General features: G+C 45.9%; 1 protein-coding gene across 4 annotated transcripts in view; it reads right to left on the bottom strand.

The window, feature by feature from the left end:
- The window catches only part of dnaaf1 (dynein axonemal assembly factor 1), a 177,459-nt gene that overhangs the window by 73,464 nt on the left and 87,085 nt on the right, over positions 1 to 16,910 (bottom strand). For all 4 annotated transcript variants that reach the window (XM_041192135.1, XM_041192136.1, XM_041192137.1 and 1 more), the window contains one exon: positions 9,842 to 10,063. In XM_041192135.1, coding sequence (XP_041048069.1) covers positions 9,842 to 10,063 — 222 coding nt within the window. The remainder of the gene's footprint in view (positions 1 to 9,841; positions 10,064 to 16,910) is intronic.

Here is a 16,910-nt window from a genome sequence, read left to right as displayed (position 1 = left end):
GCCCAAGATCCCATCAATTTCCCCAACACCATTTCCCTACTAATACTGATTTCTTTCAGTTCCTCCCTCTCACTAAACCCTGTGTTCCCCAACATTTCTGGTATGTTATTTGTGTCGTCCTTTGTGAAGACAGAACCAAAGTATGTAATTAGTTGATCTGACAGCATGTGCGGAGAGGAACACAGTTAACGTTTCGAACCCATATGACTCTTCAACAGAATTAAGGAAAAATAGAAAAGAGGTGAAATATAAGCTGGTTTTTCACCTCTTTTCTATTTTTCCTGAGTTCTGTTGAAGAGTCATACGGACTCGAAACGTTAACTGTGTTCCTTTCCGCAGATGCTGTCAGACCTTTTCCAGGTATTTTTATTTTTGTTTTGGATTTCCAGCATCGGCATTTTTTTGCTTTTATCTTATGTATTTCGTTGGTCAGCCATTTCTTTGTTCCCCATTATAAATTCCCGTTTCTGACTGTAAGGGATCTACCTTTGTCTTCACCAAGCTTTTTCTCCTCACATACGTATAGAAACTTTTACAGTCAGTTTTTATGTTCACCACAAGCTTCCTCCTGTACCCTATTTTCCCCTTCTTAATCAATCCCTTGGTCCGCCTTTGCTGAATTCTAAGCTGCTCCCAATCATCAGGTCAATTGTTTTTTTTTTAGCCTATTTGTAAGCCTCTTCGTTGCATCTAATGCTATCTCTAATTTCCCTTGTAAGCCATGGTGTGGCCATCTTTCCTGTTTTACTTTTGCACCAGATAGCCCTTGCGAGCTGTCCTTGGCCAGACAGGAATCAGATACTTACAGAGGCTTTGTGAAGATTCATGGAGAGTCCTCACTGCATGTCATCATCATCTTCCTGTGATCAAGCAACTATTAGGGCCTCCACTGCGACTCCATGACAAGGGCATTCTCACAGAGGCTTGGCGCTGCCACAAGCCAGACTGGAGTCAAACATTCTCAACTGCAATGTGAGGATCTATGGGGGATACCTCACTGCATGTCGTCATCATCCTCCACAAATCTGGCAGCTATGAGGGGCTTCCGAGCGCACCTGCCTCATCTAGCCAGTGCAAGTGCCTCAATCCCATCATTGTCACCAACGAGGATCTCCTCTCCTTTATCCCTGCTGCCATCCTCCTCATCTGAGGAGACCTCCAGTTCCTCCATCTCATCCTCAGCCAGCTTGTCCCCCTGTTGGAGCACCAGGTTGTAAAGGGCGCAGCAGACTACGACGATGCATGACACGCTCTGTGGACTATACGGCAGGGCACCGTCAGACCTGCCAGGCACCAGAACCGCATCTTCAGCATCCTGATGTCTGCTCCACCAAGTTGCGACCTGCTGCATGAGCTTCATTATACCATCACTCTGCTGCAGTCTGAGGCCGACACAAAGTCGTTTGCATGGGAAGGTGCCGTGGGAGGGCATTGAGGTGAAGTGGGTGATGAAGGAGTGGACCCAGAGGGAACGATCCCTGCTGAATGCCACCAGGGGGTGAAGGAAAGATCTGTTTGGTAGTGGCATCGTGCTGGAGTTGGGGAAAATGGCGGAGGATAATCCTTTGAATGCGGAGGCTGGTGGGATGATAAGTGAGGACAAGGGGGGCCCTATCACGGTTCTGGGAGGGAGAGGAAGGTGTGAGGGCAGATGCACAGGAGATTGGCCGGACACAGTTGAGGGCCCTGTCAACCACCGTGGGTGGAAAACCTCAGTTAAGGAAGAAGGAAGACATGTCAGAGGAACTGTTTTGGAAAATGACATCATCAGAACAGATGTGATGGAGGCGAAGGAACTGAGAGAATGGGATGGAGTCCTTACAGGAAGCGGGGTGTAAGGAGCTGTAGTCGAGGTAGCTGTGGGAGTCAGTAGGCTTGTAATGGACATTGGTGGACAGTCTATCACCAGAAATTGAGACAGAGAAGTCAATGAAGGGTAGGGAAGTGTCAGAGATGGACCATGTGAAAATGATGGAGGGGTGGAAATTGGAAGCAAAATTAATAAATTTTTCCAGGTTCTGACGAGAGCATGAAGCAGCACCGAAGCAGTCATCGATGTACCAGAGAAAGAGTTGTGGGAGGGGACTTGAGTAGGACTGGAACAAGGAATGTTCCACATACCCCATAAAAAGACAGGCATAACTGGGGCCCATGTGGGTACTCATAGCCACACCTTTTATTTGGAGGAAGTAAGACGAGTTTAAGGAGAAATTGTTCAGTGACAGAACAAGTTCAGCCAGGTGGAGGAGAGTAGTGGTGGATGGGGATTGTTCGGGCCTCTGTTCGAGGAAGAAGCGGAGAGCCATCAGACCAACCCGGTGGGGGATGGAGGTGTAGAGGGATTGGACATCTCTGGTGAAGAGGAGGCGGTTGGGGCCAGGGAACTGAAATAGTTGATGTGATTTAGGGCATCAGAGGAATCATGCATGTAGGTGGGAAGAGACTGGACAAGGGGAGAGAGACTGGAGTCAAGATAGCAAGAAATGAGTTCTGTGGGGCAGGAATAGGCTGACATGATCGGTCTGCCGGGACAGTTCCACCATCATAATCCCTGGGTATGTCCTGTCCCACCAGCAGAACAGGCCCAGCAGAGGGTGGCACAGTGGTATGCCGTCGGGAGGGAGTTGCCCTGGGAGTCCTCAAAAGCTACTCCTGATCCCATGAAGTCTCATGGCATCAGGTCAAACATGGGCAAGGAAACCTCCTGCTGATTACCACGTAACACCCTCCCTCAGCTGATGAATCAGTGTTCCTCCATGTTGAACATCACTTGGAGGAAGCAGCACCAGGCATTCCTAAAAATGAGGTGTCAACCTGGTGAAGCTACAACGCAGGACTACCTGTGTGCTAAACAGCATAAGCAGCAAGTGTTAGACAGAACCAAGCGATTCCACAGCCAACGAATCAGGTCTAAGCTCTGCAGTCCTGCCATATCAAGTCGCACATTGTGGTGGACAATTAACAACTTCCTGGAGGAGGTGGCTCCACAAATATCACCATCCTCAATGATGGGAGAACACAGCAGTGCAAAAGACAAAGCTGAAGCATTTGCAAAATCTTCAACGAGAAGTGCCGAGTGGATGATCTATCGCAGCCTCCTTCGAAGGCCCCCAGCATCAGAGATGCCAGTCTTCAACCAATTTGATTCACTCCATACGATATCAAGTAACAGCTGAAGGCACGTGATACTGCGAAGGTTATGAGCCCTGACAATTCTCTAGCAATAGTACTGAAGACTTGTGCTCCAGAACTTGCCCTGTCCCGAGCCAAGCTGTTCCAGTATAGCTGCAACACTGGCATCTACCTAGCATTGTGGAAAATTGCCCAGGTATGACCTGTACACAAAAAACAGGACAAATCCAACCCTGCCAATTACTGCCCCATCAGTCTACTCTCGATCATCGGTAAAGTGATGAAGGGGTCATCAATAGTGCTATCAAGTGGCATTTGCTTAGCAATAACCTGCTCACTGACGCCCAGTTCGGGCTCCACCGGGGCCACTCAGTTCCTGACCTCAATACAGCCTTGGTTCAAACATGGACAAAATAGTTGAACTCCTGAGGTGAGGGAAGAATGGCTGTCCTTGACATCAAGGCTGCATTTGACAGAGTGTGGCATCAAAGAGCCCTAGCAAAACAGGAGTCAATGGGAATCAGAGGGATAACTCTCCACTGGTTGGAGTCATACCTAGCACAAAGGAAGATGATTGTGATTGTTCCGAGGTCAGTCACCTCAGCTCCAGGACATCACTGCAGAAGTTCCTCAGGGTAGTGTTCTCGGCCCAACCATCTTCAGTTGCTTCATCAATGACCTTCCTTCCATCGTAACGTCAGAAGTGGGGACGTTCATTGATGATTGCTCAATGCTCAGCACCATTCATGACTCCTCAGTTACTGAAACATTCCATGTGCAAATGCTGCAAGACCTGGGCAATACCCAGGCTTGGGTTGACAAATGGCAACTAACATTCATGCCACACAAGTGCCAGGCAATAACCGTCTCCAACAAGAAAGAATCCAACCATTGCCCCTTGATGCTCAATGGCATTACCGTCACTGAATCTCCCACTATCAACATCCTGGGGGTTACCATTGACCAGAAACTGAACTGGACTAACCATATAAATACTGTGGTGACAAGAGCAGATCAGGGGCTAGGAATCGTGCAATGATTAACTCACCTCCTGGCTCCACAAAGCCTGTTCACCATCTACAAGGCACACGTCAGGAGTGTGATGGAATAATCCCCACTTGCCTGGATGAGTGCAGCTCCCACAACACTCGAGAAGCCTAACATCATCCAGGACAAAGCAGCATGCTTGATTGGCAGCACATCTACAAACATTCACTCTCTCCACCATCGATGCACATTTACAAGATGCACTGCAAGAATTCACGAAGGCCGCTTTGACAGCACCTTCCAATCCCACGACCATTACCATCTAGAAGGGCAAGGATAGCAGATAGATGGGGACACCACCATCTGGAAGTTCCCCTCCAAGTCATTCACCATCCTGACTTGGAAATATATTGTCATTCCTTCACTATCATTGGGTCAAAATCCTGGAACTCCCTTCCTAACAGCACTGTGGGTGCACCTACACCACATGGACTGCAGCAGTTCAAGATGGGCATCTTCTCAAGGGCAACTAGGGATGGGCAATAAATGCTGGCCCAGCCAGTGATGCCCACATCCCGTGAATGAATTAGAAAAAAGCCATCCATGCAGTCTTTGTGGACCCTGGAAGGCTGCAGGGATCTGCGAGCGACTGAGGATATAGACGTTGTAAACACTTCCTGGAAAACGTGCGCAAACCTGCAGGATGTGTTTCTGGTGGCTGCATACCAGCTGCACATTAGTGAGTGGAAGCCCTTATGGTTGATGTAGTTCACTGTGTGTAGCAATGGAGACCTGAGCGCCACACGAGTGCAGTCAATCACACCCTGCACCTGTGGGAACCCAGAGATCAGGGTGAATCCAATGGCCCTTGCATCCTGGCTGTCCCGGTCCCAGGCGAAATGCACAAAGTTGTGTGCCCTCGAAGGTGGCATCCGTGACCTCATGGATGCATTTGTGGGAGGTGCTTGTGAGATCCTACAGAGGTCACATGTGGAGCCCTGAAAGGAGCCATTGGCATAGACATTGAGTGCCGTGGTCACTTTCACAGCCACTGGCAGTGGATGCCTTCCATGTCCCCTTGGCGCCAAGTCCTGCAGTAAGTGGCAGATATGAGTGATCAGGTCCCTAGACATGCGCACTTATCGGTGACACTGGTTCTCGGTCATCTGCAGGAAGGACAGGAGGCATCTATAGACCCTGGGTGTCACTAGGCGCCGACAAGCTACAGCTTGGTGTTGCTCATGGGCATTGTGGGCGGGGGCCCCAGCAGCCCCTTCTTCCTGAGGTTGCTGCTCCTGCCTTTGCGCAGCCAGGAGCCTCAGTTGCGCTCTCCTCCGTCTTCTTCACTCTCTATAGGTCATCAGGCATACAGGTAGGTCACCAGGATCCATGATCCTGACGTGGTTCTCCTGCAGCATGAAAAAGAGAGAGAGACATGGTTAGCATTGGTGTTCTTAGCATCTTTTCCTGGCCCTGTGTGACCGCCCCCTAACGCTTCCCGGAGAGTGCTGGTCACCCTTCGGATGGCCACAGATGAGTGAGCTGCATGGCTGCCTTGTCAACCTGTGACATGGCGGGATCACTGGTCCAAACTGGGATGCTGAGACTGCAAGGGACTGTGAGCGCCTCCAGCAGTGACTGCTACATGACCGGCATTGGCGAAGAGATTGTACAACGGGTGCAGTCCAGTAAAGTGGTTGCAGACTCATAGTCTGTGCTGGGGTGGTGGGGGGTAAGGTGTGGAGGGCTTGGTGGCACACTGGTGCCTCCGCATTGCTTGCGTGGACGGGCAGGCTAGAGGCCTGACCCCAACCATATCACTGTGGCTGCAAATTAACTGTCTCAGTTGCAGAGGGATGGTCAGTTTATACAGGTGTCCCTACTGAGTGGCCATTTCCCTCGCCTACCCTGCACCCCCCACCTCGATTGCTTGCGCATGGGATCCAATTCTAGGGAAGCAGTGGTCCCTGGACACTGCCCTGCCCTCCACCCTGAGTCCAGTTGCCTCTGGGGCTAGGCAACAGTTGTCCCTGGACACCCACCCCCACTGAAAACAGTTGCCTCCGAGGCAGGGCAGCACTTCACCAAGGCCCCCCCAACGCCCCTGAAGCCTGCAAAGCAACAGGCAACCTTGATGAGCTGTGGAAAACGATGCTGCTGTTCACTCACCTCAGTTCCCCCAAAGTGAAAGCCGCCAAGTGTATGTCACCTGTGTGCCGTTGTGAAACACGTTGACCTGCTTTCCTGCCAACGTGGACAGACGAACCGACAGGGGTCCAGAGCCTGGCAGGATGGCCTTTTAATAAGATGCTGATGTATTACGAGCTCCCTGCTGACCGTTAGCAGGAAACGCGGCCCAGCGTCTGCGGGCTGAGCGGGTGATCACGACCTCCCTTCCTGCCGTCGTGAACCAGATCGTGCCATATTATCTGCACCCACCACCTATCATGCCCGCTGCTAACGGGCATGGAAAATTCCACCTATGACTTTGGACTTCCCAATGTTTAACGTTTGGGAGCAACTTGCAATTCATCCAAGTCTGGATATCAGACACAGACGCAGTTTGACAACACAGAGAAGAGGTGGAATGGGTGTCAACCATGCATGTGTGGAACCTGACACTGTGTTGCTGATAATATCTCCTTGGGGCAGCATTAAGTTTGAGAGTGGCATACTCCATCCCAAACAATATTCTTAAACTTCAGGGTAATCAAGAATCTAAAAAGAGTGAGTAATTAATATTAGAAAAAAGAATTGGAGAAACTAGAGGGACTAAAATCCAACAAATCCCTAGGATCTAATGGCCTACATCCTCTCGCTTTAAAAGAGGTGGCTGCTGAGATAGTGGAAGCACTGGCAATGATTTTCTAAAATTCTCCAGATTCTAGAATGTTCCCAGTGGATTGGGAGTTAGCAAATGTAACACCACTATTCAAAAAAGGAGAGAGAGGGAATACAGGGACCTACAGGCCAGTTAGCCTAACATTAGACATTGGGAAAGTGCTGGAATCTATTCTTAAACAAGTCTTAACAATGCAGTTGTAGCATGATCGCACAATAGAAACATCACTTTACGAAAGGGAAATTATGTTTGACAAATTTAGTCAAATTCTTTTGAGGATACCACTAATAGGGTAGATAAAGGCGAGCTGGTAGATGTAGTATACTTGGATTCCTAAAAGGCAATCGATGAAAATGCCACACAAAAGGTAAGAGTTTATGGAGTTGATGGTAGTATGGGTAGGGGATTGGTTCATGGTAAGGAAACAGAAAGTAGGGATAAATGGACATTTTCAAGTTGGCAAGTTGTGACTACTGGAGTGCCTCAAGGAGCAGTGCGAGACCCACAGCTATTTAAAATCTATATTGATGATTTAGCTCGAATGACCAAGAGTAATGTATCCAAGTCTCCTGATGATAAAAAACTAGGTGGGAATGTAAGCTGTGGAGAAGACACAAAGAGGCTGTAAAGAGATATAGGCAGGTTAAGTGAATGGGCAATAAGGTGGTAGTTGAGGTATAATGTGGAGAAATATGAAATTATTCACTTTGATAATAAGAATAGAAAATCAAATTATTTTTCTAAAAGGCCTGAAACTTTTGAATGTTGATGGTCAGAGACATGGGTTTGCTCATAGGAGGAACACAAAAAGTTTAAATGCAGGTAGCAAGCAATTAAATGCCATTCAATTATACCCCAACTACCACCTTGCTGCCCATTCACTTAACCTGCCTATATCTCTTTGCAGCCACTTTGTGTCCTCCCCACAGCTTCCATTCCCACTTAGTTTTTTTTTGTCATTAGGAGACATGGATACATTACTCTTGGTCACTTCAACTAAATCATTTGTATAGATTTTAAATAGCTGAGGCTCCAGCACTGACCAATATTGCAAGGGACTAGAGTTCAAGAATAAGGAAGTGTTGCTACAATTGCACAGGGGTCTGTTGAGAGCACACCTGGAGTGCTGTGTGCAGTTTTTCTCTCCATATATGAACATATGAAATAGAAGCAGAAGTAGGTCGTTCAGCCCCTCAAGCCTGCTCCACCATTCATTAAGATCATAGCTGATCATTTGTGTTTTGAATTCCACATTCCGATCTACCCCCAATAACCTTTGATTCCCTTGCCTAACAAGAATCTACCCACCTCCACCTTAAAAATATTCAATGACCCCCATCTCCACTGCCTTCTGAGGCAGAGTTCCAAAGTTGCACAACCCTCTGAGAGAAATAATTTCTCCTCATCTCTGTCCAAAAAGAGCAACCCCTAACTTTAAAGCAGTGCCCCCTAGTTCTGGACTCACCCACAAGAGGAAACATCCTTTCCACGTCCACCCTGTCAGTACTATTCGGGATCTTATATACTTCAATCAAGTCACCCCTCACTCTTCTAAACTCCACTGGAAACAAGCCCGGTATATCCAACCTTTCCTCCTAAGACAACCTGCTCATTCCAGGAAAGATATGCTTGCATTGGAAGCAATACAGTGAAGGTTCACTAGATTGGTCCCTGGGATAAGAGGGCTGGCCAATGTTGAGAGGCTGAGCAAATTGGGTCTATATGCTCTGCAGTTTAGAAGAATGAGAGGTGATCTCAATGAAACATACAAGATTCTGAAGGGGTTTGACAGGCTGAAAAGCTGGTTCCCCTGGTTGGGGAATCTAGAACATGGGGGCACAGTCTCAGGATAAGGAGCTGATTATTTAGGAATGAGATCAGGAGACATTTCTTCACTCAAAGTGTTGCGATGTTTTTGAATTGTCTGCTCCAGAGGATTGCGGATGCTCCATTGTTGAGGAGGCTGAAATAAACTGATTTTTGGTTTCTCAGGAAATCAAGGGAGGTGGGAAGCAGGCAGAAAAATGCAGTTGAGGCAGAAGATCAGCTATAATAGTATTGAATGGCGGAGTGGGCATGAGGGGTAGTATGGTCTATTTCTTATATTCCAATGTAGATGAAGAAGAAGAAGGAGTCAAGTATAGATTCTAGAGCAACTCCAGAAGTAATGGAGCAGGGGTTGGAAGAGAAACTATTGCAGATGTCTCTCTGGTCACAACTGGATACTTAAGGGTGGATCCAAGTGAGGGTAGTCTCACTAAGATTGGCAATGGAGGAGAGGATTGTGATCGACTGTGTGAAAAAGTTAAAAAGGGAAAATGCACCATCATATAGGATGTAATTTGTGAGGGCCACTCTTCACGCACTTCGCCCATTCCTCACTCCTGTCTGTGTACCTTCAGCCATCCACCTTCCCTGTTCCCCAGCCACCTACCTGCACTTCTACCCCAGCCACTCAGGCTCCCTAATCTCCCAATATATCTCCCATCACCTCACAGCTTCCCAATCTAACCTTGCCCACTCATAACCATTGCACCACCACCTCTCCTCTTTCCCACGCACTACGCCCACTCTCCCGTACTTCCCTATCTGCATGCATTTCGCCACTCCAAGGAATTTTCCCTCCTCTACAACTAAAGACACAAAGATAGGGATAAGTTTGGAAACCATTTTTTACTTGCATTAGCACTTGGAAATGTGATAAAAACTCTGCCACAGTTCAGAGTGGGGCTGATGGTCATTTACACATGTAGATTCTCTCAGACACTCAATGAAGTAGGCTGTTGACAACGAACAGCATGGTAAACAACAGGGAGCACTTATATTGTGAATACTTCTCATGTATGGGAAAGGGCATGCAGGTCCCTGAGCTTTACTCACAGAGGTTCTCAATGGTTTTGATGTAGTTGTTGCTCAGGTTGATGGAGTCCAGTTTCTGCAGCGGCTCCAAGTTCTCTATTTTATGAATGAGGTTTTGATGCAGGAAGAGGCAACGGAGCTCAGTCTGAGCATCCAGGTTCTCAATTCTCAACAGGCCATTACACTCCAGCCAGAGGCACCTCAGGCCAATGTACTCCTCCAGGTTCTCAATAGAGGAGAAACCTACACCAGAAAGAGCAGAAAAAACAGCAAGTGTTCATCAAACACAAAATTGGTGCAACACTGGCTGCAATTAAAAGCTGGATTGTATACAGTACACCTCTGACCTTGGTCACATCTTAAAAGTGTAGGCAACTTCTAACTATTAAATTAAATAGATTCTTGTTGTTAGACTAGAAAGAAACCTACCCTACCACAAAACCAAACAAATACTTTAATTAGCTCAGGCATTTTTGAGCAGCTGCTCTTCCCTTAAAATAACCAACTTTCTCCACCTTCAACATTCATAGTGGATAGAAATGTTTAAATACTCTACAAAGTAATTAAGGAAACGCATAAAGTTAGCTATGCTAGGGTTGAGAAATCAAGTTTCACTCTATTTTTAAGCTTGTTTTCTTCTGCAGGTTCTTCTCTCCAGTTATTTTTTAGATTTTGATTATGTGTACATGCCTATACCATTGGCTGCCCATTGCTGTTCCAATGTTCCCAGTAAAGAAATCTCCCATTGATACATTCCAAAGTGTGCAGCTGCACACAAAGGACTAAATTTTACAGGGGGCTGGCGGCGGGTGGGGTCAGCGTATTGTGCGCTTACCTCTTACAAAAATAATTTAAAGCAGAACAATTTTAAGAAAGACCGCCTAAATGAGCACAAGTGGGAGGAATCGCGCCCTTGGGAGCTGCTGGCTAATCAGATTGGCGGGCAGCTCCAGCAGCTCCTGAACTCAGTCATGGGCACTGCTGGCAGGCCTCAGGATGAAGTGCAATGGATCCCGGAGTAAGGCATACCCTGGGCTTTTTGGAAAGGCAGGGATGGGCAGCCTAGGGAGGATGGCTAAGGGAGTGGGATGGTGGGTTTTGGAGACTAGGCAAGGAGGGGAGGCACAAAGGTAGGGATATCATCTTGGGGGAGGTGTCACCCAATGCACAAAGGGTGAGCCCGCACCCCTCCGAAGTGCGCACTCCAAACCCCCACTTCCTTCCCACCTTTTAACCAGTTGGGTTAAAAAAAGGCCTGCTCATGCCAATCATATTATGGCGTGACTTTCTGTGATATTGACTGAGGGATAAATATTGGCCAGAATACCAAGACTTCCTACTCTTCTCCGAAATAATGACATGAAATCTTTTATGACCAACCAAGAGGGCAGGTGGGACCTTGGTTTAACATCTAACATGAAATATGGTACCTCTGGCAATGCAGCGTGCCCTCAATGGGGCTTGAACCTAAAACCTTCTGACTCAGAGGCGAGAGTGCCACAACTCATTGGTTCAATTCCATGGCTTGAGATCGAAGCCAAGTAAAGACTGCAATAAAGCTAGGACCTTGCATAGACACTTAGACCAGTATTACATCTTACAATTCAATATGGCAATGAAAATTCCTATTTTGACAGATTGCTTATTAAAAAAGCTGCCGCCTTGACTGGATTTTGCTTTGACCTGAGTTCTGTTGATTTGCACAAGTTGGATGGAACTGCTCTACTCTGAGCAAGGGATTCAGTGCTTAGGAACATAGGAGTAGGAGAACGGTGTTGATCCCTCCAGCTTGTTCAATTAATTCATGGTTGTCTGTATCTTAACACCATCTACCAGCCTTGGTTCTGTAACTCTTATTGCCACAACAAATGTATTTAATAGTAAGGGAACAAACAATTAGTAGCAGTAAGACAACAGTTTTACAGGAAAGCTTAGCCAGATCCTTATGAGATAAGAATGTAATAAATAATTTACAAATGTAATTTGAACTTTCTGTCTTTTTCTCCACCAAAATGACTAACTTTCTCAGAGACGCTAAACAGATTCAACAATTTGATAAAAGAGATGCTGATAAGTAAGTTTAAGCATGTTTGTTTAATTCAAAAGAAGCTTCCAATCAAAATTATAAATGAGAAAGGATGCCAGATGAATCTGAGTTACTTTCTCCTTCAGGCAATTGCCTGGCAACAACCTGGCAATTGTTGCAACACAATTTAAATTACATAAAAGCAAGTCTTTAAGCCCTTGAATACCATGACTTTAAAGAAGCCAATATTACCCTAAAGCTTAAACAAAACCGCTTCAGTGTGTCACATGGGGTACCTTTCTGAACTGCATGAGAATTACACAGTATGATAAAAGCAAAAACTGTGGATGCTGAAAATTTTAAATAAAAACAGAAATTGTTGGAAATATTCAGCAGATCAGGCAGCATCTGTGGAGAGAGAAACAGAGTCGATGTTTTGAGTCAAATACAACTGATCTTCAGAACCCTGAAGAATTGTATTTGATATTCTCCACAGATGCTGCCTAATCTGCTAAGTACTTCCAACACTTTCCACTTTTACACAAAATGACGTTGGCTGTAATTAAAAGCAGTGCACCATCAGATGCACTGCATCCATCACCGTGAAATAGCCACCATTATTTACAAACAAGGGACATGGTTGAGTTCTTCAATCCCGGAGAGACTAAAGATCTGTGGATCATGACAGTATATACTGTTACTGCCATGTTCAACTTTAAAAAGCTTGACAAGCAATAATTCAACTTTTCACACCTCTCAGTGTCTAGCCTGTCAAGCCCCTTCAGAATCTTGGATGTTTCAATCAGGTCACTTCTCAATCTTCTAAATTCACAACTGTACACACCTAAATTACTCAGCCCCCATCATAGGACAACCCTCTCCTCACAGGGGCCAATCTAGTGAACCTTTGCTGTGCCATCTCTGAGACAACTACAACCCTTCCCTAGATATGGAGACCAAAACTGCGCACAATATTCCAAGTGTGGTCTCACAAAGCCCAAGACAATTAAAGCAAGATTTCCTTGTTCCTGTACTCTAATTGCATTGCAATAAACACCAACATAGCACTTGTCTTCCTGATTGCTGTATCTGGATGTTAACTTTGTGTTCCTTGTACAAGCGCACCCAAGTCTCTCTGAACATCGCCATTTACAAGTTTCATGTCTGCTAAAAAAAATCTGCTTTTCTATTCTTATTACCAAAGTAAATAACCTCACACTTCCCCACATTATACTCATCAACTATATTATTGCCCACTCACTTAACCTGCCTATATCACACTGACGCCTCTAAGTTTTGCTATAGCCTATCACCATTCCGACTCTGTTTAAGACACAACAGGCCAAATCTTCTAGTCTCCGGATCGTCGCAGACTGGACATATGACTGATATGCGTGTCGGAAACCTGCAGAAGTCCTGATGCATGTGGGAATTGCCCGGGAAGTTTCAACTTCCGATGGGCAATTCACCTACTCCCTGACATCCTCCATGGATGTTGATTCTAAGCAAGAATTGGACACTTGGGGCAGTTCCGCTGTACTTACCTGGATAGTTACTGAGGAAATGTTTGATAGATTGTGATAAAAGAATAACAATTTTCATAACATTTTCTGGTTTATTGTGAAGTAGGTTTATGGGGGTAAGCATAGTTGGGTCTGTGTGTGATTTAATTACATTGGAGTCAAGTAGACTGCAATTTTGAAATAATCAAAAAGAAGTTAGGTGCTTGACACGCTAAAGAGTAAACATGGATGCTGGCTTTGCATGAAAGGTATGAAGGGAATTTGCATTTTTACATAAATGAAGAAATTTGGATTTCAAAGGGATCTTAGTCTGTTTACAGCTAGCCAGATAAGCAAGGCTAAGGAATGTGTTTATTTTTCCCAAAGGTTACTGACAATATATTGGCAACATGAAAGTTTTTATACTATGAGGAAGATACAGTTTCAGAGACATATGGAACAAGAGAACTTACATATTAAAAAGAGAGAAACATATATAAAGGAAAATGAAAGGCTGTGTCAGAAGGCCATGTAAGACCTAACAGGAGTGTGTGAAATAGCCTTAATAAAGCTTCCAACATTTGTGTATGAGTCTGCTATACAATAAAACTGAAGTTGGGGAAAAGCCTTTTGGAATTTCATTGTCAAATGGGTTTTGAGTGAATTTTCCGGTTCTGTTTACAATCTAAAATCTATTTTGGACTGTTGTCTTAAAGGGGGTGTAACTAGGGGTCAGGTTAGTTAGGAATTTTGAGAATTTTTATAGTAGTAATTGTAGACTTAAGTATGCGCTTGACATCTTTTATTTTGTTAATAAATATTTGAATTCAATTTTTAAAATCTGTAAAGGTCTTTGTGGACTTATCACTTCTGAATTCAGTGCACACATCTCATAATAAATACAAATTGCAAAACCATTGTGATAGCGCAGCCAAGTTTCCCTTGTGGATTTGGTCCACCTGGCACACATCATCTGTAAATGTCATAACAAGATTAAAACTGTGTCTAACATCCCGGTAACTACACAACCAAACCTCCAATCATCCCCCCTCAACCAGGCCAGACTGCACATCTCTGACCCCTCCCCAACCACCAGCTGAACTGACCCAACTACCCACCCCAAACTGACCCATATACCCTCTGAACAACCGACCAAGCCCCGACTATCCTGAACCAACCCCATCCAACTACATGATTAGCCCCATGAACCAACCCGACTAACCCCTGATCATCCGACTAACCCCCTAAACCAACCCCGACTACCAGCCAACCACTGGACTGATGCCCCAGAACCAACCTGACTGCCACCCAACCACCCAACATCGCCTGGCCAACCCAATGAACACTCCAACCATCTGATTAACCCCCTGAATCAACCCAATTATCCCCCCGACCATCCGACTAAACCCTGAACGAAGCTGACTACCCGCCCGACCAACCAAATAGCCCCCGACCCAACCTGACTCACCGCAACTACCTAACTCTGTGATCCAACCCGACTACACACCCCCCAGCCACGCAACGAACCCCCGACCCAACCCAACTACATCCCCAACCACCTGACTAAGCAGCTGACCCAACCCAACTACATCCTCAACCACCCAACTAACCCCATGAACCAACCCGGCTATCCCCTGACCAACACCCTGACCCAATCTGACTATACCCTCAACCATCCAAATAACCCCCTGAACCAACACAACTATCCCCCAACCAAACCCAATTAACTCCCTGACCATCCAGCTACCCTCTGACCTCACAGCTAACCCCACCCAACCCAACACGAGACGATTACCCTCCCGAACACCCCAACCTGACTTAACTAATCCCCCTGACCTGACTAACCTCCCCCCACTGACCCAACCCGACTAACCCCCTGACTGGACCCAACCCTACTATCCCCTGACCTGACTACCCTTCCAACCAGCCGACTACCCCCCACAACCACCCCCCCGACCGGGTACGACTAGCCCACAACCCGACTGCCCACCTACCCCTACCATCTCACCCACCTCAACAACCTACTCAATTACCCACCTACCTCCAACCCACCTCAACCACTTACCCACCTGCACCTACTCAATTCACCCACTTACCTATCTCACTCACTTATTCATTCATCCATTCACTAACATTTAAACTGGGCCTTTAAATTTACTATATGGTAGCTTGGGTCTTCTGTGCTGAACCTCTTTGCAGGTCTTTACATGGATTCCTGTTCCGAGGGAATCCTTCAGGATGCTGCATCAGAAGTCGGACCCTTTTAAATGTAACCAGGTAAGTGTGCAGTTTTCTGATTACCGCTGACTGGAAGATTTGGACAAACAAAATTTCATGTGCACACCATATAATAAACACAGTCAACAAGAATAAGCTATAGGTAGGGGTAGTTATAAATTGTATCTTTATAAATATTGCATATTACAGAGGCCACAATTTATTTAAGCTCCATATTGTGGGGCTGAGTTACATAGAATTTACATAAATCAACCTTACTCACTTGAATCAAATCATATATTGTCATTAAGCTGCACCAATAAACCAATGCCACAAGCTGTGTAGATAAATGTGTTGTGTGCATAGCCCAGGGTCAAAGAGACTTGGAAATTCTAGCTATACACTGAGGCAGGTGGTGACAGCTGAGGAAGCAGCTTGTGCTTATAGACCTGCAGAACACAGGCTACACAGCGTTATGAACCACGGCTGAGGTTACCACTGGACAAGCCTGATCCCAGCTTGATATGTCCAAACTCTGTTTGTTTAGATATGTGGAGAGGGGCTACTGAACAGAGTCACCAGAGTCAGCTAATGAACTTAAAACAAAAGCATAAAACATTTATTAAACAAGAAAAGCTGAACTATATTACAATACTCCTTCACACACAAGTGTACCTTTACAGATATATGCAGATTTGTAAGTGTAACACAAGTTACAAAAGCTATCTTATACTCTAATGTTCACAGTAAGTACAGTCCATGTAAACCAATAGGCAACTTGTGGTCAGGCACACCACACTCTGAAACCAAGTGACAGATGCCACCCCAGACAGATGATATGGATCTCTTCCCCCCCACCCAACACAGACGCTTGTCACACCATGAGCCAACCAATCTCACTGAACTCCGTCTTTCACACGAGGGTTTCAAGTCTCCACTCTTGAAGGACTCGCTTTGAAATCTTCTCCCAAAATGATGCTTTCTCTCAGACGCCTTCTGCAAGGGCTCACCCTCCAGGGTTTCAAACTCTCCTGATGTTCCTCTCCACTGGGTCACCACATGCATTCAAGCTGACTTCCACGCACTCTCTATCACCGAATCAGCCATCAACAGTACATCACTACTTCACACGCCCATATCAAAGAGTTACAAACCTTCAACCGTCTCTTTGGACCTTCTTGCCTCTTGCAAGCTGTTCTTGCTTTAAATCTGCTTGCTGCAGCTTTTGGCTCTTTAAATCTGAAGCTTGGAGCCTTTTTCGCTGCCCCTCATTCTTAACTTCACCTAACAGGACCTTTTCCAGGTTCCTGTCCTTTCCTTTGACTAGAAGGTCTTCTTGGGACTT

Source organism: Carcharodon carcharias, chromosome 7, assembly GCF_017639515.1.
Source record: "Carcharodon carcharias isolate sCarCar2 chromosome 7, sCarCar2.pri, whole genome shotgun sequence".
In the NCBI taxonomy this organism is placed as follows: Eukaryota; Metazoa; Chordata; class Chondrichthyes; order Lamniformes; family Lamnidae; genus Carcharodon; species Carcharodon carcharias.
The sequence above is the reverse complement of the archived record's forward strand: the minus strand, read 5'-3'. Positions and strand labels throughout refer to the sequence as shown.